The 22150-nt window shown below is 38.6% G+C and overlaps 1 protein-coding gene across 1 annotated transcript; it reads left to right on the top strand.

The window, feature by feature from the left end:
- The first annotated feature begins 215 nt into the window (after positions 1-215).
- On the top strand, positions 216-21549 carry Ddias (DNA damage induced apoptosis suppressor). Its single transcript, XM_034486424.2, has 6 exons — positions 216-511; positions 1652-1735; positions 7715-7843; positions 16335-16496; positions 17491-17608; positions 18751-21549. The coding sequence occupies exons 3-6, from the start codon at positions 7731-7733 to the stop codon at positions 21058-21060; spliced, it is 2703 nt and encodes a 900-aa protein (XP_034342315.1). The 5' UTR covers positions 216-511; positions 1652-1735; positions 7715-7730; the 3' UTR covers positions 21061-21549.
- The last annotated feature ends 601 nt before the right edge of the window (positions 21550-22150 follow it).

The raw sequence follows: 22150 nt of genomic DNA, 5'->3' as shown, positions 1-22150 counted from the left end.
CCCTTCTGTAGCTGCTGGGTCTTCCACGCAGGCAGCCTTCTCAGTAATCCATCCAGGCTCCGCGATGTCGACTCCATCTACAACAGCGCCCCCTCCTGTCCAGCCCGCGGCGCCAACTTCTACCCGCTCCCACGCCCTCGGCGTCCGTCTCAGGAGTGCAGCCACCCCTTTCCACACCTCGAGCCTTCCCGGCTCCCCCCCCCCCCCCCCCCCCCGCTCTTCGCCGAGAGAACTACAGCTCCACCAGTCGACTGAGAACGTCCCTCGAAACCCACAACCACCCTCAGCTTAACCAGAAGGGTCGCTGGCGAGGCGGGGGTGGGGCGGGGGCGGAGATAAGCGACACGCCCTGCGGAGCATTTTCTGATTGGCTCTCCTGAAAGTCCGTCAAGACGGTACTTCCAGCGGAAGAGGACGCGGGAGATTCGATTGCTGGCGTTTAGAGAGCGGCTGTCTGAGCGATCGGTGTCCCGTCTCGGTTGCCCGGGTTTGTCTGGGTCCTTTGCCTCAGGTGAGAAGCTGAAGAAAGGAGTTCTTGGGGGGCTCTAGGTCGGGAGACTCCTGACGAGGCGCTGTAACCTTGCGCTCCATATGGATTCAAGACTCACGGCCGTAAAAGCTGGAGACGAGGTTAAAGGGGAAAGTCAGACCTTTTCATATTCCTTGGCGAATGTTTGTCAACACTTTACTGTTGCTGCGGTGCCCCAGAAGCCCAGAAAGGAAAGGGCTCGACTTTCAATTGGGACATAAAAATATGTCAGCAGGTACTATGCAGAATAGTGCTAGTTGCTGGCAAAGATGTTTTATTTTTCAGATTACTTTGATTGCTCAGAGAAAGTATTTTACCGAATAATGCATGCAACCCAGAAATTGAAACTTCTATTTTCCTTGATCTCTCGAATCCACATCTGAGATCCAACTACAACTCCCCTCTGAACTGTGCTACAACGGCAATCTAACCTGTGACTGTTGCATGCTGTGACAGTAGTCTATCAGCTGATTCCCCTGCTTATCCCTTATCCATAAGACCAGACAGGAGAAAATTTTGACCAAGATACTCAGCGTTTAACTTGTTTTAGAAGGTTCTGTTCGTCCCAAATTACTTAAGTCCAAATTCCTTAGCTTAGGTTAAAAGCTCTTTGGCCTTGCTTGCCTCCAACTTCAGCTCTAGTCCTTGCCATACCAACACTCCCCCCCCCCCCCACCTCGGCACACACACACCCTCAGTATGGGAGATGAAAGCCAGTATATCACACACACTCTGTTCATGACATACTGAATTATCCCCAAACCCAAGTTATCTTTTGTGTTCCTCAAAGGCACCATCCTCTCAACCTCCCAAACTTCTTTTTATCCTACCCACACCCAAGGCTTGTTCTGACTTGTTTGTAATTTCTTAGTTTGCAAAGCTGTTCTGGTTTGTTTTGTTTTATGTGTGTGAATTAAGATAGCAGGATTTTATACCCAAGACTGGCCTTGAACTCCTGATCATCCAGCCTCTGTCTCACAAGTACTATAAATTTATAGGTATGTCCCACCAAGGCTGGCCTTGAAAACATTTTTAAAAGCATCTTGGATTTAAAGTCGTTTCTTGACCTTGCAAAACTGGATCATGGAGCACTCACTCTGTCATTTTTTATTAATTCCTCAGATAAATTTTTAAGTGCCTTCATTATGCCAAGAAGGACCAGGTTTTTGGATGACTTCAATTAACAATAGAGACTGCTGTCCTAGGGTAAGTACCTCCACCTCCACACCTTTTTTTTTTTTTTTTGAATAAAGTTAAACCAAATAGCAAAATTGAGTATGGAGACCTATATCGCTAACCTTAGCATTCTGGAGGCTAAGTCATGACAATCTCTAGTTGGAAGCCAACCTGAGATACAAAGAGTCTTAAGGGCTGCAGAGGAAAATCTTATCTTTAAAAAAAAAAAAATGGGTCTAGAAATAACCATGGATCTGGAAAGTCCCCTTTGAAGAATTGATACTCATTTGGTGAATGTGACATGGCTTGGAAAGGGAAGGGAGAAGGGAGGGGGGGAGTCCTAGTTATCTAACCACAATGGGTTGGGTTAGGTTGGGTTGGGTTAGGTTGGGTTGGATTGGGTTGGGTTGGGTTGGGTTGGGTTGGGTTGGGTTGGTTTGAGACAAGGTCTCTCTATGTAGCCTTGTCTGGCCTCAGACTCACAGAGATCACCTGCTTCTGCCTCCTGAGTATGGGATTCAAGGCTCATATCACCATTTCCAGCTTTGCTTTTTATTTTTGAGGAAGAACCTAAAGTTGGGTGGGTGGGAAAGTGGGGAAGGGAAATACAAAATATAGTGTATGAAATTCTAAAAGAATAACTATTAAAAAGGAATAAGCTGGGCAGGAAGCAGAGGCAGGTGGATCTCTGTGAGTTCAAGACCAGCCTGGTCTACTCAGTGAGTTCCAAGAGAGCCAGAACTATATAGAAAGACCCTGTCTCAAAAAAGGTCATGGTGGGAGAGTGGAGGGAGGGTAAAGCTGTTGGATTTGACATGGATGTGGAGGGAGATAAGTATCTGGCCATATGGCTAGTTAGAAATAATATTATTTCCTAAAATTGAGAGGATTTTGTGATAAGAAAGACTTAACAGGATTCAATTTTTGTTACTTATTAAACTTTGAATTTGTGAGACTTGTAAATACAGTTGGCTCTCCTGTAAGAAGTGACATTATGGAAGTCTTTGCATTGTTTCACTGATACACATTGATAAATAGAACACATTATCTGCCTGATCCACACTAACTTCCTGTTCTTGAACACAGCATCCTGGTTTGTTTGCTTTTGTTCTACCTCAAATGCTCCCTTCTCTGTCTTTTGTTAGAAATACCCCAGAAATGATACCAAACATAGAAAAGCTATGTTGTATGCTCCAAGACTTGCCTGGTTAATGTTTCAACAGTCATTTTCAACAATAGTTCATCTTCTGCTGTAAATCTTGTTTCTGCCTTTTGTGCGTATCCACTAGCTGCCTGAGAAGTTCCTTAGGGACCTCCATCAGCTAAACCTGATCCTTGACTGTGCCTCAGAAAAGACTGAGCAAAGTTGATGAGTTTATTAAGTATTTAGATAGTCATTTAGGAAAAGGGCAGAACTACAATTCCAAGACACAGTGTGGGCTTCACAAGATGCTAAAGTGTGTTTACAGGGTCTTGCTATGATCCTGTGGCTGATTTACAATAATACAAGGAAATAATTTATAAGGCTTTTATAATTCCAGTGGTAAGATGGTCTTATGAGGTACACTGCTTAGATTTACAGGTGAAAAACAGGTGCGATTGTACCAGGTAAACCACCAATTAAAAATAATAAACAGACTTCTTTCATTTCAATTCTTAGTCTTGTTGTGCTTTTTAACATACGAATTTGATCCACTAGAGGGCAATAAACTCTTAAATAAAAGGCAACAACCAACCTTAAAATGTAGCAATTCGTTATTGCATTATTTAAAAATTAATTCCAAAATGTCATGCTTATATTAAGTTTTTCTTGTATTGGTGAGTTGTAATACACACACACACACACACACACTTATATAGTCAGGCCTGGTGGCACAAATCTATAATCCTATCTACTTGGAAGCTGAGATAGGAGGATCACAAGTTCCAGCCCAGCCTTGGGAAACTTACAAGATGTCTCAAAAGAGGTTGAAAATGCAGCTCAGTAGTAAAATGCTTGCCTACTACGGATGAGATCAAGTTCAATCCCTAGTACTTGAGGGGAAAACATATGTACTCTCAGTACAGCATGGTGTCTTAGTTAAATTATAAACCAACCTATCTAAAGTATCTATGTAATAAAATTCATAAATAATTTTTTTGATGAGGGGAGGAAAAGGTTTATTTGATTTGTCCACCACAGAGGGATGCTAAGGCAGGAACCTAGAAGCAGGAACTGAAATAGAGACTATGGCGGAACACTGCTTACCATGTGGCTCTCAGTTATATACTTCTCTTTTCCTTATTTTGGACTGGGTGGTGGTGGTGGTCACGGTGGTCGTCGTTGTTGTCATTGTCATCATCGTTGTCATTGTCATTTTTTCTTTCCTCTGGTTTGGAGACAAGGTTTCTCTATGTAGCCCTTGTTTTCATGGAACTTGCTCTGTTGACCAGGCTGGCCATGAACTCACTGAGATCCACCTGCCTCTGTCTCTGACTCCCAAGTGCTGGCATTAAAGGTGTGTGCCACCACTGCCTGGCGCTCAGCTACCTTTCTTAAACAGCAGAGACCTACCTGACAAGGGATGGTACAACCCACAGTGCATAAAGAATATTTTTGAATGTCCACATAGAATGTAGAATTCTGTATTGGGTCTCCTAAAGATTGGCCCACAACATAATCAGAGTTTTAAACTGAGAGGGCTAGGAAGATAGCTCAGTGGGTATCACTGCCTGTTGTACAGGCTGGAGGACCTAAGTGCAGATCTACAGCACCATATAAAATCTGGGCATGACTGTATGCATGTATGCAATAGAAATATGGAAATGAGCTGGGCAGTGGGTGTTGCACGCCTTTAATCCCAGCACTTGGGAGGCAGAGGCAGGCGGATTTCTGAGTTCAAGGCCAGCCTGGTCTACAGAGTGAGTTCCAGCACAGCCAGGGCTACACAGAGAAACCCTGTCTCGAAAAACAAAACAAACAAACAAAAAACTTTCCTAAAAAAAGAAAAAGAAATATGGAAATGAATGGAAAGCAGCAAAGAAATGTAAAACCTTTAGTAAGGCAAAAGGCAAGGAATAATACCTTTCTGTGTTCCCTTAAGAAATTACTAGAACATAAATGCCAAGGAGAGGCAATAAAATAAGAAAAGGGGTCTGTGTCTCGAAAAACAAAAAAAAAAAAAACAAACAAAAAACAAACAAAAAAAAAAAGAAGAAGAAGAAAGAAAAGAAAAGGGGTCTGGAGAAATGGCTCAGTGGTTAAGAACACTGCTTTTTCTTAGGACTGATGTTCAATTCCTAGCACCCACATAGCTGAAATAGCAGAGGCTTCCCCCATGAAGTCTCATCAACACGGCTGCCTAAACAAGACTGGAAACTGAACTGTTAGCACTAATGATGAGTTTTTGGTAGACCCCTTTCTGCTTTTCCTTGTAAATTATATCATAAACTACTTGATTTCCTAGGTGGCAAGCAGATCTAGTAATATATGGATGTGTTTGACAAAACTGTAACCAAATCATGTATACCTACAGTCCCAAAACAAGCATAATAAAGGATTAGGGTTTTCTACACTCCCTTTCTGAATATAGAGAGGTGGTCTGTATATTTAACTTGTATCTACAAATTTTCATTTTTGGGGAAATTCTTTTTAATTGAAAACTTTTTTCTTACAATCTATTCTAATCATGATTTCCCCTCCTCCATCTTCCAGACTTTTCCCTCTTCTCCTCTCATCCAGCACTACACCTTTCTCTGTCTTTAGAGAACAAACAAGCCCAGAGGCCTAGGATAAAACCAAGCACTACTGTTATAATAATAATAGCAGCAGCAGGCAATGACTCCCAATGACATTCTGCTATCTTGATCAGTACCTTGCTCTACTATCATCAGAGAAGCTTCCTTCTGTATCAGATGGGAAGAAAACTCCACAGCCAGATAGATATATAGAGAATGAGAAACCTTGGAAAAACTCTACACCGGATGTCTCCATCAAATCCCTTCCCTCAGGGCTCAGGGAACCCAGTGGAAGAGGAAGTAGAAAGAATGTAAGAGCCAGCGGGGATGGAGGACTAATCAACACGATCAAGTCACAAGTCACTTAAGAACTCACAGAAGCTAAGACAGCCTGTACAGGGGATACAGAGGTGCTTTGTTTATATGTTATGACTTCTAGTTTAGGGTTTTCATGGGATCCCTAAGTGTGTAAACGAATGGATTTCTCTTCTTGGGCCTTCTCTCAGGCTCTGTTCCTTCTTGTCTTGTTCATTTCCAATGTGTTAACTTTTGTATTTTATTTTTAGAAGCCTGTTTTGTTTTCTGATGAGAGACAAAAAAGGAATGCTTTGAAATGGGGGGACAGGTAGGGACAAACTGGGAGGAGTAGAGGGGAAGAAACCAGAATCAGAATATATTATGAGGGAAAAAAAAATTATCTTCAATAGAAGGTGGAAATAGCAAAAAAAAAAAAAAAATGAGAAAAAGAAACAAGCAAATAAAAAGAATTTTAAAAAAGAAAATTCACAAGAAAAGCACACATGTATGCATGTGCACACAAACGCCATAAACATTCAGAACTATAATATACAAGCAAAAGATCAGTAAGGAAAAAATGCCCAAACAAAGCAATATGAGACAGAAATTTTGAGTTCTTGTTGTATTAGCTATCTGCTGCTGGGTATGGGATGTACCCTTAAGTGTAGCTTATATACTTAGTGAGACATCATTGGAAAAAGTAATAGGAAAAATCTTATTTTCATGGAAATACTATGTCTTAACACAAGATTTTTTTATTTTAATTTTTTTACACTCCAGTTGTTAACCCCTCCTAGTCTGCCCTCTCACAGTGCCTCATCCCATTCCGCCACCCCCACCCCACCCTCATTCAAGTGAATGTCTCCACCTCCTTACATCCCTGCCAGGCCTGCCTACTCCCTGGAGCCTCAAGTGTTCAGGGTTAAGCACATCTTGTCCCTCTGAGGCCAGACCAGGCAGTCCTTCCTCTGTTGTACATATTGACACAGGATTTGTAGAAATCTTTTACAGTTAACACATTTCTGTTAATGATCTTTGAAAAGCTATGCCTAGCTGAATTTTACTTTGTCAGAATTTACTGATTCCAGTCCCAGAAACAGATCATACATTTTTACAAATTAAATAACTCTCTGAAAAAACATAGACTTCTTTCTTAAAAGCACTTATTTTATGCTGTATATAAGTTAATCATTGAAGAGAAAATGGTAAGTCAATGTACAATTTAAAGACTTTAAAATTAAATTATAAAAGAAGAGAGCATTGCTTTTATATCTTTGACACGCTTGTATAAAGGATTGTAAAACAAACAAAAACCACCCTGACCTTTTCAACCAGGTAGCATTCTTATTTGCTAAATGTCTCTTGTCTCTCTTCAAGCTGTAAAACTCTACTCAATGCAATCTACTAAAGCAGTTTTCAGCTACTGTCCTGAATAATTGAGCTCCTCAGGATCACTTTAGTCCGTGAGTTTAAGACTAGCCTGGACAAAACAGGGAGAACTTCAAAAAGCACAGGGAGGAGGAAGAAAGAAGTTGGTTCATGGAAAATCCTTCCCATTAAAATTGTAACCACAACTTCTGTATCTTTTGTAAAAAATGTGAACAAGCTAAGTGATTTCTCTAATAAATTACTAGAATAGACTGGTTGCTCAGAAGAAGTCATTCAGTTTTTCTTTTAATTCTTTTCAGTATATCATCACAGGCCTTGGGATATAGTTTAGTACTTGATTACCATGTATGTGTCCCCAGATTTAATCCCACAGTACAAAAAAGAAAAGCCAGTATATTGACACTGCCTTCACTGATAATGAAATGAGATAATATTGACTGGTTTTCATAAGAATTATATTCAGAAATATGGTGAAATTCCAGCTGTGGATTTGGAGAAGTTGGTGATCTATTAAACAGTAAAGGTGTCCACTGGGGGGCATGGGAGACTGATATTCATGTGTGAGTTAACATTCGCATTGAACCTCTTGCTTGCTTTCTCCCGTAGGACAAAGTATAGACACATGAATAGAAGACGAAAATTTTTTTTTGCCTCAGTACTTGCCCTCCAGAATTCAAGTTTTATATATCCATCATGTCAAAGGTGCTTCTCTAGGATAATTCTGGACTCCAAAAGGTAAAAGTAAAAATTGTATAAGGGGAAATATAAGTAGACACTTTCTGTGACTCGGGACAAATGCACAATAAATTCTACATACCAGAACATCAGATTGTCTCGAAAAATTTCAAGGTTGGTTCTTCTGTTAGTCTTAGAATATAATTGAGTAGCAATCCAATTTCTAGAGGAAAGTTTTAAGAATTTTTTTTCATGGTCCTTGTGTTATTTTTTAAATATACATACACATATATACATATATGTATTTGTGTGTGTGTGTGTGTGTGTGTGTGTATGTGTATGTGTGTGTGTGTGTGTAAACTTAGTAGCTGGTTCCATGCTTACTAATACATATAAAATACTTGGAACCAGACATGTTTCTGATTCTAGATCTTTGGAGATTTAAGAATATTTGCATAGACTTTGTTGGTTGAGTATCCCTGATCTAAACTTGAAATACAAATGCTCCAAAATGAGTGATTGTATGTTTGTTTGTTAGTGAATGGTTCTCTGCAGCTCAGACTGTTCTAGAATTCATAGCTCTGGTATGGTAACCCTGGTTTCAAAGTCTACAACTTTTTAAGTCATGTCAGTGCTCTGAAACTTTTGCAAGTACTGTGAAGTTCAGAATTTCAAGTCAGATATGTTCAAATTCTAGTTATCTGTTGTTCAACAACTACAGTGTTGTTTGGCTACATCTGAATGCCATGATAGAATCACTGTAGCCAGGTATAGTTGAGATCCCAAGATATATATACCACCTATCTTTGTAGAGTAGAAAAGTTAGGTTTGGAGTTCTTTGACAACTTTATGTCTAGACCTAAGATAAAGATGGCAGTAATGCCCAGTAATATTTAAATAAAAGTAGTGAGCTAATAATTTTCACTAGTCACTTGTCAATTTAGAGTTGAATGGGGTATGGGGAGGGATTAAAAACCTTTCTTTAAAACACTATGGAGTATTCATGCTGCTGAGGATTGCAGATAGGTGTGCTAACATCTACTAATGGAACTACACAGGGCAGGAGATGTAGATACTATGAGTCTAATTACATATTTGTAAGGTCGAATAATAATATTACAATGTGGAATAATTATATAGAAGTAACACACAGAAATCTAGTACAGTACATGACATATATGAGGACTTCTAAAATGGCACCCATTTTTGCTGAAAATTTTTTACAAGTATGCCATCATGATGCTTAACAAGGTTTTTCTGTGGAGTCAGAATGCTTGACTTTGATATTACTCCTGCCCCCCCCCCCTTTTTTTTTTGGATGACAGGAGATTAAGATAAGGTCTTATTCTGTGACCTGGGTTGACCTGAAACTCACTGTGCATCCCAAGTTAACCTCAAACTTGTAGCAGTCCTTTTATCTAAGCATCCCAAGTAGGGAGAGTATAAACATTGGCCATCATATCTACAACCATCTCAGTTATAGCTGTGTAGTCTTGCCCAAATCATTTATACAGAACATTTGTATAATATCAGTAACATAGATGTAAAATATTATTTAAAGTTTTGTCTTTTCCATGTGAGCTAGAGTATCACTATATAGCCCAGCTGGCCTTGAACTTATGATCCTCTTGCCTCTGCTTCCCAAGTATTAGGATCACAAGCCTACATCACCGTGCCCAAAAGACCAAGGATTTATCTTAAAGATAATCTTTCACAAAAACTTGGGTTGAATAATACTACCACTGTTAGCTCTTTAGACTAGTGTTACGAGTTTATACAATTTATGTTTACTGTGTGCTAGGCATGATGCTAGAAGCTTTGCAGACATTATGTCTCTTTAATATAAGAGATTCTTATGAAATGGATGTTGGGTTGATAACTAAATTTGTAGACAACTGAAGGTTGGAAAAGTGAAGTGACTTGTCCCAGATCACACACCCAGCTAGTTAGGTACAGAAACATTCAAGGCTAAACAATGTGACTATGGTCTGCATTCATATTTGCCATATTACCTCTGACCAGTATAGTTTATATTCAAATTCCCACTTAAAACCCTACGAAAAGAGCTCCAATTGTATTGTTTAGATGCACAAAACCCCATAGCACCTGGTCCTTACCTGTAGAAATGTCATTCACTGGAAAGTAGCCTGTGCCTATTCATATTACATTGATAATACCACAGACCTCAAGAATGATGCCTAACTTTTTCTGTTGTCACTTCTGCTTTTCCTTTTACTTAGTTGAAATCAGCCAACATGTGATATAGAAATTCTCTTTTGTTACGCCACTACTTTAGCCACCAAGTTTGTGATGAGTTCCTCCATAGCCCCTGCCCATCATATTTCAACCCCAGATCCTTAGCAAGGACCGCCATAGTAGTTGTGGTTTGGTTTAATTTGGTTTGGTTTTTTTCAAGACTGGGTTTCTCTCTATAGCCCTGGCTGTTCTGGAACTCACTCTGTAGACCAGGCTGGCCTTGAGCTCAGAAATCCGCCTGCCTCTGCCTCCCAAATGCTGGGATTAAAGGTGTGCGCCACCACTGCCTGGCCATAGTAGGTGTTTTGTGTTTGGTAGAGACAACTTTTAATCTCCTAGATCAAGGAGTAGAAATATTTCAAGTACATCCTAAGGGCTAAGGAAATGACTCAGTGAAGTATTTGCTGTACAAGCATCACAATACAAGGATCAGAGTTCAGAACCCCACACCATGCTTTTTTAAAAAGCCGTTGTGTGCCTTTAGTACCAGTCCAAGGAAGCGGAGACAGGATGCCCGTAGCTTGCTGACAGGTAGTATTGCTGATCAGTGAATTCTAGATTCAGTGAAAGACTCTTATCTCAAACCAAAATAAGGTGTTCCTCTTATGCAGTGGCTGTAAACAGGACCAATCTTGCCAGTATATGAGGCCTGTTGCCTAAGAGACCCTGAAGACACTAATAGTCATGTCTCTTATCTCAATGCTGTCCCAGTATATCCTCTAGACCAGTACATTGAGGAAGTTCTGGAGTGCAGTGCTAGGGTTCACACTGCCCAGATCATGTACATCCATATCAAGCTGGAGAATAAGGAACATGTGATTGAAGCCCTGCATGGACCCAAGATCAAGTTCCCTATCTACCAAAAGATCCACATTTCAAAAAAGAGGGGCTTTACCAAATTTAATGCAAATGAATTTGAAGGTATGATAGCTGAAAAGAAGCTCATCCTGGTGGCTGTGGGCAAGTGACGGGCCCGAAGGCTTAAGCTAGGGAGCAGTAGAGGAAGATCAGCAACAGCAAGCAACTCCTGTCCTCCAGAGATATGCACACACGTACAAACACAGAAACTACAATTTTCAGTCTTACAACATCATGGAAGCACTCTGGCGAGAGAGATTAGAGTAGCAGTCATAAGTATCTCTAAGTGTAATAGTAGGTAGTCTTTGAAAGCCTCCCCTTATTTCAGCATTTTCATTCTTGTATAGGAATCCAAGTTGGATTTCAGTTAAAGAGTTCTACGAAACAAAGAAACGACATTCATATAGAAGTTACTTAAGTCCTTTATATAAGGATTTAGCTACCAAGTATGTACATGCACACTCAGCATAACATATAATATGTATTGTCCCAAAATTATAAATCAGGGATTTAGCCATATAGGAATATGGGTGAGGCAGCAAAACTGTCTCAAAGACAGCTGTATCACTAAAACCTATGCTAGCATGGATGAAAGCTGGAAACATAGAGCACACTTCACAACTGCAGGCTGCTCAACAGATTGAAGAGTGTCCTTTCCAGGTGTATCAGTTGGTCTGAGAGTCTTCCAGGCAGCTCAGCCTATCTGAGACTATCCCAAGGATTTAAATGAAGGGTCTTTATTTGACTGTAGTTTCTATGCCTTTTTCCATCAGTTTCACATGGGAGAGTATTAGAAATACAGTAATTTGAGACTTGTCTCAGACTTAGGAATCACAATTTTAATTTTAACAGGATCCTCAAGTAATTGTTACACTATTAAAGTTTGAGAGGTTCTAATCTATATCCTACCACATTAATACTTATTTATTTCCATCCAGCTTCTTTGCTAAACGATTAAGAACTATATGAATAAATGTCTTCGGTGCAGTTGTTTTATAAAAGCATATGTAGTGTAGTCTACCCATGCTAAGCTTATGTGCAATAAAACATTTTCCCAAGCTGTCAGTGCTATGCTATTTGTCATTTAACAGGGCTTGTTTTTCTAGTAGTTGTGATGAGAAAAAACAAAAACAAGAATTTCAAGATAGGAAACGAAAGCTTCAGATTTGAGTAGGTTCATTGCCACCTTGGGCAAAAATTCAAACCAGTTTCCCCATTTGTAAAGAGGATACACATGGAATGAAATGATGTGTGTGAGAAACCTTTATAAATGCAAAAACATTGGTGGATATTGATTAAGATTTGCTAAAAATATTATTATGTGTATTCCAAACAGTTCACACTGCTACACCTTGGCACTCATTTAAAAAAAAAAAAAAACTAGGTTTATGTTCTACTGAGTCAGTGTTCTTTATTCTATGGCCATCTTCTAGCACCCCAGCAGATTTGAATGATATTATATGAGTAGATTCAGACAAATTTATCTTTAGAGTTGAAAAAGTAATAATAATTAGCACAGATCTATGATAGATTTTGAATCATTTCAAGAGCTCAGGAGTATAGACTGGACTAAAGAGTCTAGTATTTGATTACCATGTTTTTTTCTTTCTTTCTTCACCTTACATCCTGATCGCAGCCCCCACCCCTTCTCTCAGTCCCACCCTCATACTCCCCTCCCCCCATTCTCTTCGTGCCTTCTCCTCAGAGATTGTGAGCCCCCCACCCCCTGCCATGGGTATCCCCCTAGGACACATCCTTTGCCACTGAGGCCAGACAAGGCAGCACAGCTAGGGGAAAGGGATCCAATTGCAGGCAACAAAGTACAAGACAGCCCCCACTCCAGTTGTTAGGGGTCCCACATGAAGACCAAGCTGCAATATATGTAGAGTGCCTAGGTCTACCCCATGTATGCTTTTTAGTTGGTGGTTCAGTCTCTGTGAACCCCCATTGGCCCAGGTTATTTGAGTCTGTAGGTTTTGTGTTCTTGACCTCTCTGGTTCCCTCAGTTCTCCCTACCACTCTTCCACAAGACTCCCTGAGCTCCCCCTATTGTTTGGTTGTGGGTCTCTGTTTCCATCAGCTGCTAGATAGAACCTCTCAGAATACAATTATGCTAGGCTTCTGTCTACAAGCAGAGCAGAGTATCACTACGAGTGTCCGGAGTTGGTTGTCTCCCATGGGGTGGGTCTCACATTGGGCCAGTTATTGATTGTTTGGAGATTCCTTCAATTCTGCACCATATCCCTGCACATCTTGTAGACCGGCCAAGTTTGGGGTCCAAGGTTTTGTAGGTGGGTTGGTTTCCCAGTGCTTCCACTGAAAGTCCCACCTGGCAACAGGAGGTGGCCACTTCAGGCTCCATATCCACCACTGATAGGAGTCTCAGCTAGGGTCACCCAATGGACTCCTTGTTCCAGGTCTTCTGCTCATCATCTCCACCAATTTCCATTCTCTCCCAACACCCTCCTCCCCACACCTGATACCCACCTCCCATTTCCCTCCTTCTAATTCTATCCATTTGCCTGCAAATTTTATGATGTCCTTGTGTTTAATAGCTAAGTAATACTCTATTTGTGTAAATGTACCACTTTTTTTTAAAATCCATTCTTTGATTGAGGGACATTAAGGTTGTTTCCAGTTTCTGGCTATTACTAATAAAGCTGCTGCTATGAACCATAGTTGAGCAAGTGTCCCTCTGGTGAGATGGAGCATCTCTGCCCAGGAGTTGTGTAGCTTGGTCTTGAGGTAGATCTATTCTCAGCTTTCTGACAAACCACCAAATTGATTTCCAAAGTGATTGTACAAGTTTGCACTCCCATCAGCAACAGAGGAGTGTTCTTCTTGCTCCATATCTTTGTCATTGTATGCTCTCAATTGAGTTTTTTGATCTTAGCCATTCTGACAGGTGTAAGGCAGAATCTCAGAGTTGTTTTGATTTGTATTTCCCTGATGACTAAGGATGTTTAACATTTCTGTAAGTGCTTCTCAGCCAGTTTGAAATTCCTCTAATAAGAATTCTCTGTTTAGCTCTGTACTCCACTTTTTAATTGGGTTATTTGGTTTATATCTAATTTCTTAAGTTCTTTAAATAATTTAGATATTCGTCCTCTGTCAAGATGTAGGGTTGGTGAAGACCTTTTCCCATTCAGTATGCTGCCATTTTGTCCTATTGATGGTGTCTTTTGCACTACAGAAGCTATTCAGTTTCATGAGGTCTCATTAAATAACTTGTTAATCTTAGTGCCTGAGCTGTTGGAGTTCTGTTCAAGAAGTCATGTCCTGTACCAATGCATTCAAGGCTATTTCCCACTTTCTCTTCTGTTAGATTTAGTGTGTCCACTTTTATGTTGAGGTCTTTGATCCACTTAGGTTTGAGTTTTATGCAGAGTAATAAATATGGATCTATTTGCATTCTTCTATATGCAGACATCCAGTTAGACCAGCACTATTTGTTGAAGATGCTTTCTTTTTTTCCCTTGTGTGGTTTTCCCTTCGTTGTCAAAAATCAAGTATCTATAGGCATGTGGGTTTATTTCTGGTATCTTCATTTCTGTTTCATTGATAACTTGTCTTTTTATGCTATACCACTGCAGTTTTTGTTACTATTAGTTTATAGTACAGCTTGAAATCAGGGATAATGATACTTCCAGAAATTCTTTTATTGTACAGGATTGCTTTAGCTATCCTGGGTTTTTTGTTTATCCATATGAAGTTGAGAACTGCTCTTTCAAGGTCTGTAAAGAATTGTGTTGGAATTTTGATGGGGAATTGCCTTGAATCTGTAGATTGCTTTTGGTAAAATGGCCGTTTTTGCTATGTTAATCCTACTGATCCATGAGCATGGGAGATCTTTCCATCTTCTGATATCTTCAGTTTCTTTCTTCAGAGACTTGAAATTCTTGTCATATAAGTCTTTCACTTGATTGATTAGTTACACCAAGATATATTAATTGTGGCTATTGTAATGAGTGTTATTTTCCTAATTTTTTCTCGGCCATTTATCATTTTTATAAAGGAGAGCTACTGGTTTTGTGTTGTTTTGTGTTGTTTTGTTTTAATTTTTTATCCAGACATGTTGCTTAAGGAGTTCTCTGGTAGAATTTTTGTGCCACTTATATATACACTATCATGTTATCTGCAAATATTGATACTTTGACTTCTTTTCCAACTTGTATCCCCTTGATCTCCTTTAGTTGTCTTATTCTTCAGGTACCACATAGAATAAATACGAAGAGAGTGGGTAGCCTTGTTTGTCCAATTTTATCGGAATTACTATAAGTTTCTCTCCATTTAATTTAGTGTTGGCTATTGGCTGGCTGTATATTGCCTTTATTGTGCTTAGGTATGTATCTTGTATTCCTGATCTCTCCAAGACTAATAACATGAAGGGCTGTTGGATTTTGTCAAAGGATTTTTCAGTATCTAATTAGATGATCATATGATCTTTTTTATATCAGATTGTTTATATGGTGGATTACATTAATAGATTCTTATATATTGAACCGTCCTTGAATCTCTGGGACAAAGCACACTTGATCATGGTGGATGGTGTATTTGATAAGTTCTTGGATTTGATTTATGAGTATTTTATTGAGTAGTTTTGCATCAATATTCATAACAGAAATTGGTCTGAAATTCTCTTTCTTTGTTGAATCTTTCTGTGGTTAGTTATCAGAGTGACTATGGCCTCATAAAATAAGTTTGGCAATATTCCTTCTGGTTCTATTTTGTGAAATAGTTTATAGAGTATTAATTAGCTCTTCTTTGAAAGTCTGCTAGAATTCTGCAGTAAAGCCATCTGGTCCTGGGCTTTGTTTGTTTGTTTGTTTGTTTGTTTTGGGGAGTTGGGAGACTTACTGACTGCTTCTAATTCCTTAGGGGTTGTAGGACTATTTTGATTGTTTACCTGATCTTGATTTGATTTTGGTAAGTGGTATCAAGAAAATTGTCCATTTCATTTAGATTTTCAAATTTTGTGGAATACACAATATCGATTCATAATGTCTGTTAGTTTCATTATTTCTCTATTTAGTTTCTGTCTGGATAACCTGTCTATTGATGAGAGTGGGATGTTGAAGTCTTCACACTTAAGGTGTGGGATTCAATGTGCAATTTAAGCTTTAGAAATGTTTCTTTTACAAATGTGAATGCCCTTGCACTTAAATCTATAAAGAAGTTCATTAACCTAGGTGTAGTAGTGTGTGGGTGTATTCCCATTCTCCAGAGGGAGAGAGAGATAAAGGATCTCAAGAGTTCCAAGCTGACCCTAGCTATATAACAGTAGGATTCAGTTATGTCACACATACAACACCCTATCTCAGGAGGGAGAAAAGAAGGTCATTAGCCATAAAGAATTGAAGAATTGAATTTACTAGGAGTATTTTTATACAAACTGTTCTAAATTTGGAACTCTATGCTTTTTCTCCCACTTTTCTAGGTTTATTTGTCCCAAATGTGGCTCTACTGGTGACGCTGAAAGTACCAATTACAGATACAAACTGTCCTTGAAAGTGGCCAAATCCAACAAAATATTTGCCATTACTGTATTTGGGAGCTGCTTAGATACATTTTTTGGACTTACTGCCACTGGTTTACACAGGTAAGAATCTTTAAAGTGTTTTTTTTTGTTTGTTTTGTTTTTGTTTTTGTTTTTGTTTTTTAACCTGGCTGCTTGTCCATCATGCTAATGATATTTAGAAATACATGTATTGAAGGTATTTGTCATTTACTAAAAAGAAACCCTTTTTCTCAGGCCATCAGTTTCCTTAAAAGATAACTACTGGGAAAGGAAATTTTCTCAAAACTGCATAATCATGTTTTAATGTCTGAGTAACTATTCTACAATTAAAATATTTTAAAAACTCTAATCTGGGTTAGACATTTTGCAGATTCATCCCTTGAGTTTGACCTAATCACAGCCTTGAGACTCTAAGAATCCGTACAAATGAAATATTTTCTCATTGTCAACCTTCATTCCTCTTCACCTAGTCATTTTTTCAGAAGAAACATGCTCATATGGTTGCACACTAGTGCAGACACCTATATAAATCCTTCTGTATACTCAATACAGTAGTAACATTTTTTTTGCTAGATGGTTAACAAAAATAGTTGTCTTAACTCCTTGTGTCAATGCGATTGCAGAAGCAGTGGTGCTTCCTCATTAGAGAAAACTGCAGGAAAGGGACCACAACGACCACTCCTACCACAGTTGGTTTTACTTTCCCTTAGTATAATTTCCGGCTCTGAAGATTAAGTGAGCAGTTTGGTTTTTTTTTGTTTTTTGTTTTTTGGTTTTGTTGTTGTTGTTGTTGTTGGTTGTTTTTTTTTTAAACTAAGGACAAACACTAAGCTTCCTCCCCAGACCTTGCAGATATCTGTTCACATTTGATGAGTTGGGTTTGGGAGACAGAGCTTAAATATTTTTCTCCTTTTGTGCTGCAGGAACCTAGTAGAAACAAATTGCCATGGTCACACTTTTTTTTTTCTCTGTAACTGACAAGGTTCATGACATATTTGAAAATAATTGTGTCTTCTGATTTTACTGCAAGGTAAAATTTCAAAGCTTACCACTTTATTTTTTTTTTTTCCCAAAGGTACCTTGAGGATTCTAGTAAAAGCCCAGAAACCCTGGACAGTGGTAGAACTGAGAGCCTATTGACCACAGCAGTAGAAAAGTGTTTTGTTGGACAAAGCTTTGTGTTTGGAGTAACGGTAATTAAAGCATCTTTCTTTTGAATGTACTCTGTACTGAAATGATTGTAATTTCCCAAGCTGTATTTAGAAGTTACATAGATAGTAAAGCCTATAGAAGGACTTGAAACTATAAAAATAGTTTACATGTGGTCTATTTAAACAAAGGTTACAACCTCCCTATTTCAAAAGCCAAAGAAGTTCAGTTCAGTGCTTTCAGAGCTTTAAAAGGGGGAATTTATTATGAATTAGAAAAATTATTAGATATTTTGTTTTGAAAAATTACTTTTTTTAACTCTGAATTCTATACAAATTACCTAGTATCTATGTCTTTTATAAAAGGAGAGAAACAACTTTAAAGGTGAATATCTGAATATTGATTAAAAACATTAAAAACAGATTAAAGACTGTTGTGATGGTATACACCTTTACTCCCAGCACTCAGGCGACGGAGCTAGTTGGATCTGAGTTCAAGATAAGCCTAATCCACAGAGCAAGTTCCAGGCCAGCCAGGGCTGCATAATAAGACCCTGTCTCAAAAAGAATAAATTCAGAAGAATGTTCTTAAATACATAACAGTAGAAAGTTTTAAAATGTACTAACTCTAAAGGAGTAGTAATAAACTGATCTAAACTAAAAAGTATACATGGAAATTTAGTTATACTCTAAATGTGGTATAATGGAGAGAATATAGCACTACCAAATGGGCACCAAGGAAAACCCAAAGACAAAGATAAACCAAGACCTAAGGAACTTTACTTTGTTAAAATATTACATAATTTAGTTATCTTTTCTGTTCTTTCTTTCACAAATATATTAGTACCATCATTTATAACAGAATAACTACCATGTGCTAAGTTTTGTATGATTGTATTATTGTTAATCAAATAATCTTTATTTCATAAATGAGACAAATAAGGCATGGAGGAGTTAGGAAGCATATCTAGGACCCCAGCATCAGTAACTGCTGAAACAAAGATCTGAAGATAAGTCTCTGCCTACGTTTATGATCTTTGATGTGTGCTATTCTTTCAGTAATAGTATAGGAGTTGCAGTTAAAGGGATTATCATTATATCTCCCTTAACCTTTAAATTCCTATTTCCTCGTTGAGCCAAAAGAAAGGTATTTTGTTCTCATTAAAATTTATTTACTTCTTTCATAGAATTTTGGAGATATATGTGGACACAATTCAGATTCCAGTAACTTTCAGCAGCCTTGCTGTAAGCACAGAGGAGAAGTCAGGACACTCGTAGCTTCCCAGATTGTTCTGCCTGACCCACATGTTACAGGCTTTACGGTCATTGACTATTTACATCCGCTTTTACACAAGAAACATCACTGTGGCTCTCAGGAACATAGCAACCAGTCACTCACTTCAGATCACTCAGACAGTGGTCTTAACAGCATACAGGGCTCTGGGAATACATCCTGGTTTTCAGAGTCTAGTAGCAGAGAGGATTTTTTCAGATTCTGGGAGCCATCTCTTGAACTGACTTTTACTGATTCACAAGTAACATCTAATGATGACTTTCCAGCTTCAGAACAAATCATGGCCAGTGGTACTCCTAACCAAACCAGACACTGCATTTCCTGTTCTGAAGTCACTAGTACTAAGAAATGCCATGATTCCCTTCAGAGTTTATGGAGCTTTGTTTCTTGTATGGACAAGAATAATACAACAAGAAAGTTGGGTGAAGAATTAGGTTTACCAAGTCCAATTTGCAACAGTTGTCATGAAAGTAGACTGTCTGACTCTAATTTTTCCCCTTCACAAATGCAAGAACCGTTCGAGGAACATAATTTAGAAAGCTATAGTAAAGCAGAAAAAAATGATTATTCCCAGTATGATATCCCATGTTACCAGCATCATCAAGTAAATACTACCCCCTCCCTTCAGCAGAGGTCTTCTGCATTTTCATTGTCATCACAGAAACCTGAAGAAACAGCAAGTGCTTCCCAGAACTCTGACTCCTTGATTTGGGATGATCTACCATTTTCTGAAAGCCTGAACAAGTTTCTAGCAGTTGTTGAGAGTGAGATTGCTGTAACTGAGATAGATGCTAAGAATAGAAAACAGGGTATGGATAATAGCATTGATAAATGCCACAAAAACTACAGCAGATTATCATTGACTCCGTGGAGAAATACTAGAGCCTTGAATACACCACCTTTTGGCTTAAAATCATCACAAGCAATGGTGAAAGAAGACTGTAGGAAAGAGGCCTTCTTTTCCAACTGCAAGTCTAATTCAAGTCCTCAAATTCAAAATGAATCAAAATCAGACAAGACAGAAGAGGGTATCTCTATAGGCAGTAATAGAAGTGATATCTCCAAGTATTTTCTACCAGATACTTGCTCATCAGCTCTGTTTACATCTTCAAAAGATATGGAAGCCTCTGTTACCCAAAAGAGGACTAGTGGGATCTTGCAACAAAGGAATGAAATTTCATGCAGGCCCAGTACCTCAATAAGTGACTGTTCTGATCTCAGTAACAGCTATTTTACTGGATGTGGAGAAAAATCACTTTCAGGAACAAAAGGAAAATTGGCAATTCAAAACTGTTCTAAAAAACACAGTGATGTTTCTGATCTTCACAAATTAGAAAATAAGCAGAATTATAGCTGGCCAAAAAAGCAAGATGACAATTTCACAATATGCCGGAAACTCACGTATCCTTTAGAGACTCTATGTGGTAGCCCAAAAAGTGTAAATACATCAAAAGAAATGCCTTACAGGCCTAGCAATAACTTGACACCAAGTTTTTCTGCTGATCATGAAGATAGTTACAATGCTTCTGCTGATCTTTTTGATTATATTGGTAAAGATAAGGACATTGAAACAGAAATTACCAAAATACCACAGGATATTTTGTTACCACTGGAAGCACCTTGCACAGAAAAGTATCCTATAAATGAGAACTGCAGCCAACCTTCACAAAAACAGTCCTTGCAAAGCATATCACCCTCAAGGTATCCAAGACCAAGGTCTCAGTCAGACTCAGAATGTGATTTTGAAGAAAGCCAAGACTTTGTTCCATGTTCACAGTCAACTCCAGTTGCAGGCTTCTTCCAAAGAATTCATGGCTTAAATTGTGCTTCCAAAATACTACCTTCCTTATATTCAAATCTTAATACTAATTATAAAAGCACAAAAATGTCTCCTCTAACTGGCAAATATCAAGCCACCCCAACCTGCCCAAAGAATGTAAAAACATCTAGCCAGAAATCCAAAAGTCCTGTTATATCTAGTTTGACACAACCAAAGATTTTCAACCACTGCCTTGCTGCTGAGAACCTTGAAAATGATGTGGATGAATGGGTGCCCCCTACCACTAAAAAAGTATTTATTTCAGATAGTCTTGGATTCAGGGACAGGTGTTTAAGAGAATGCCTTGCTGTCCATTATTCCCCTGACCAAAAAGAGTTACCAAGGAAGAAACTGATAAAAGTCACACATAAAACCAGCATTTAATTAAGAAGTTAAAGACTATACTTATAACAATAGTTGAAAACCAAAAGTGTCCTAAGTGTGATTATAAATGATCAGGCTAAAAGTAGGAGAAGTCCATTTGGGGATGGCCTTTCAGAAGTCAGATGGACACTGCCTTCCATTTTCATAATACTTTTAGTGTCTGATACAAAAAACACTTGGTCACCAAAAGTATTTTCATATAAAGTCATATGAACCCAGTTCCCAGAATTTTTAAGTAATGGCAAATCTGTTTTGAAATTTTTGTGTTCACTGATACAGAGAACAGTCTTTACATTTTGAATATAGAATATAGAATAGACTCTGTTTTATCTTCCAAGGTTTCCACCATGGCTTTTTTTCCTCCAGAATACTGTGATTTCGATAACTGAGCACTTTTCTTTACATTAACTGTATTAATATGTTGATTTTGTATTTAAAAGGATTTGTTAAAATATAGACATCGAGAAATAAAGTCTTTACAAACCAAAATATCTTTTTGTCATAATTTTTTATTGATTATTTGGAAATTTTATACCATACACCCAGATCACACTCACTTTCCAGTCCTCTCAGGTCTACCTGCTACCTTTGTGACCTACCACGAGACCTCCTCCCCCCACAAAAAAAAGAAGAAGAAAAATATAAGTCCAGTTTGTGTTGCCTATATAGCCACTGAAGAATGGTCACACTCCCAGTCATCTTCACTTAAATAAAGCGTAGTCTTTCCCCACTCACAGCCCGTCAGAAGCCCTCTGTTGTGGAAAGCTCCACTTCAGCATGTTTATCACAGTCTTTAAGAGAGCTCGTCCAAGATTTCCTGTCTAAACTGTTACTATTTGGTGGGTGGGTGGGTGGGCAGGATGATTTGTCACCAAAGCTTTCTATATTCTTTCTCAGCTGAGTCCGCAGTCATTGATGCCACTGCAAAGCAGCTTCCTGTCCTTTACAGTTCTCAGGAGCATAGATCCTGGGCTTCCACATAAACTTGAATATCTTTTAATTGTTAGCTAAAATAAAACATAACTGCTCAGCTTCGGGGAGGGTGGCAGGGAGGCAGTGATGGTTTAATCCCAGCACTCAGGAGGCAGAC

The sequence above is a fragment of the Arvicanthis niloticus genome, chromosome 1 (assembly GCF_011762505.2).
Source record: "Arvicanthis niloticus isolate mArvNil1 chromosome 1, mArvNil1.pat.X, whole genome shotgun sequence".
NCBI classification, from domain to species: Eukaryota; Metazoa; Chordata; class Mammalia; order Rodentia; family Muridae; genus Arvicanthis; species Arvicanthis niloticus.
The sequence above is the reverse complement of the archived record's forward strand: the minus strand, read 5'-3'. Positions and strand labels throughout refer to the sequence as shown.

Bases quoted from the DNA above. Each gene is read 5' to 3' on its own strand.
- Ddias (XM_034486424.2), top strand. From the start codon at position 7,731: ATGAATAGAAGACGAAAATTTTTTTTTGCCTCAGTACTTGCCCTCCAG. The intron at 7,844-16,334 runs GTAAAAGTAAAA...CCACTTTTCTAG, and splicing joins ATAATTCTGGACTCCAAAAG to GTTTATTTGTCCCAAATGTG. The intron at 17,609-18,750 runs GTAATTAAAGCA...CTTCTTTCATAG, and splicing joins GCTTTGTGTTTGGAGTAACG to AATTTTGGAGATATATGTGG.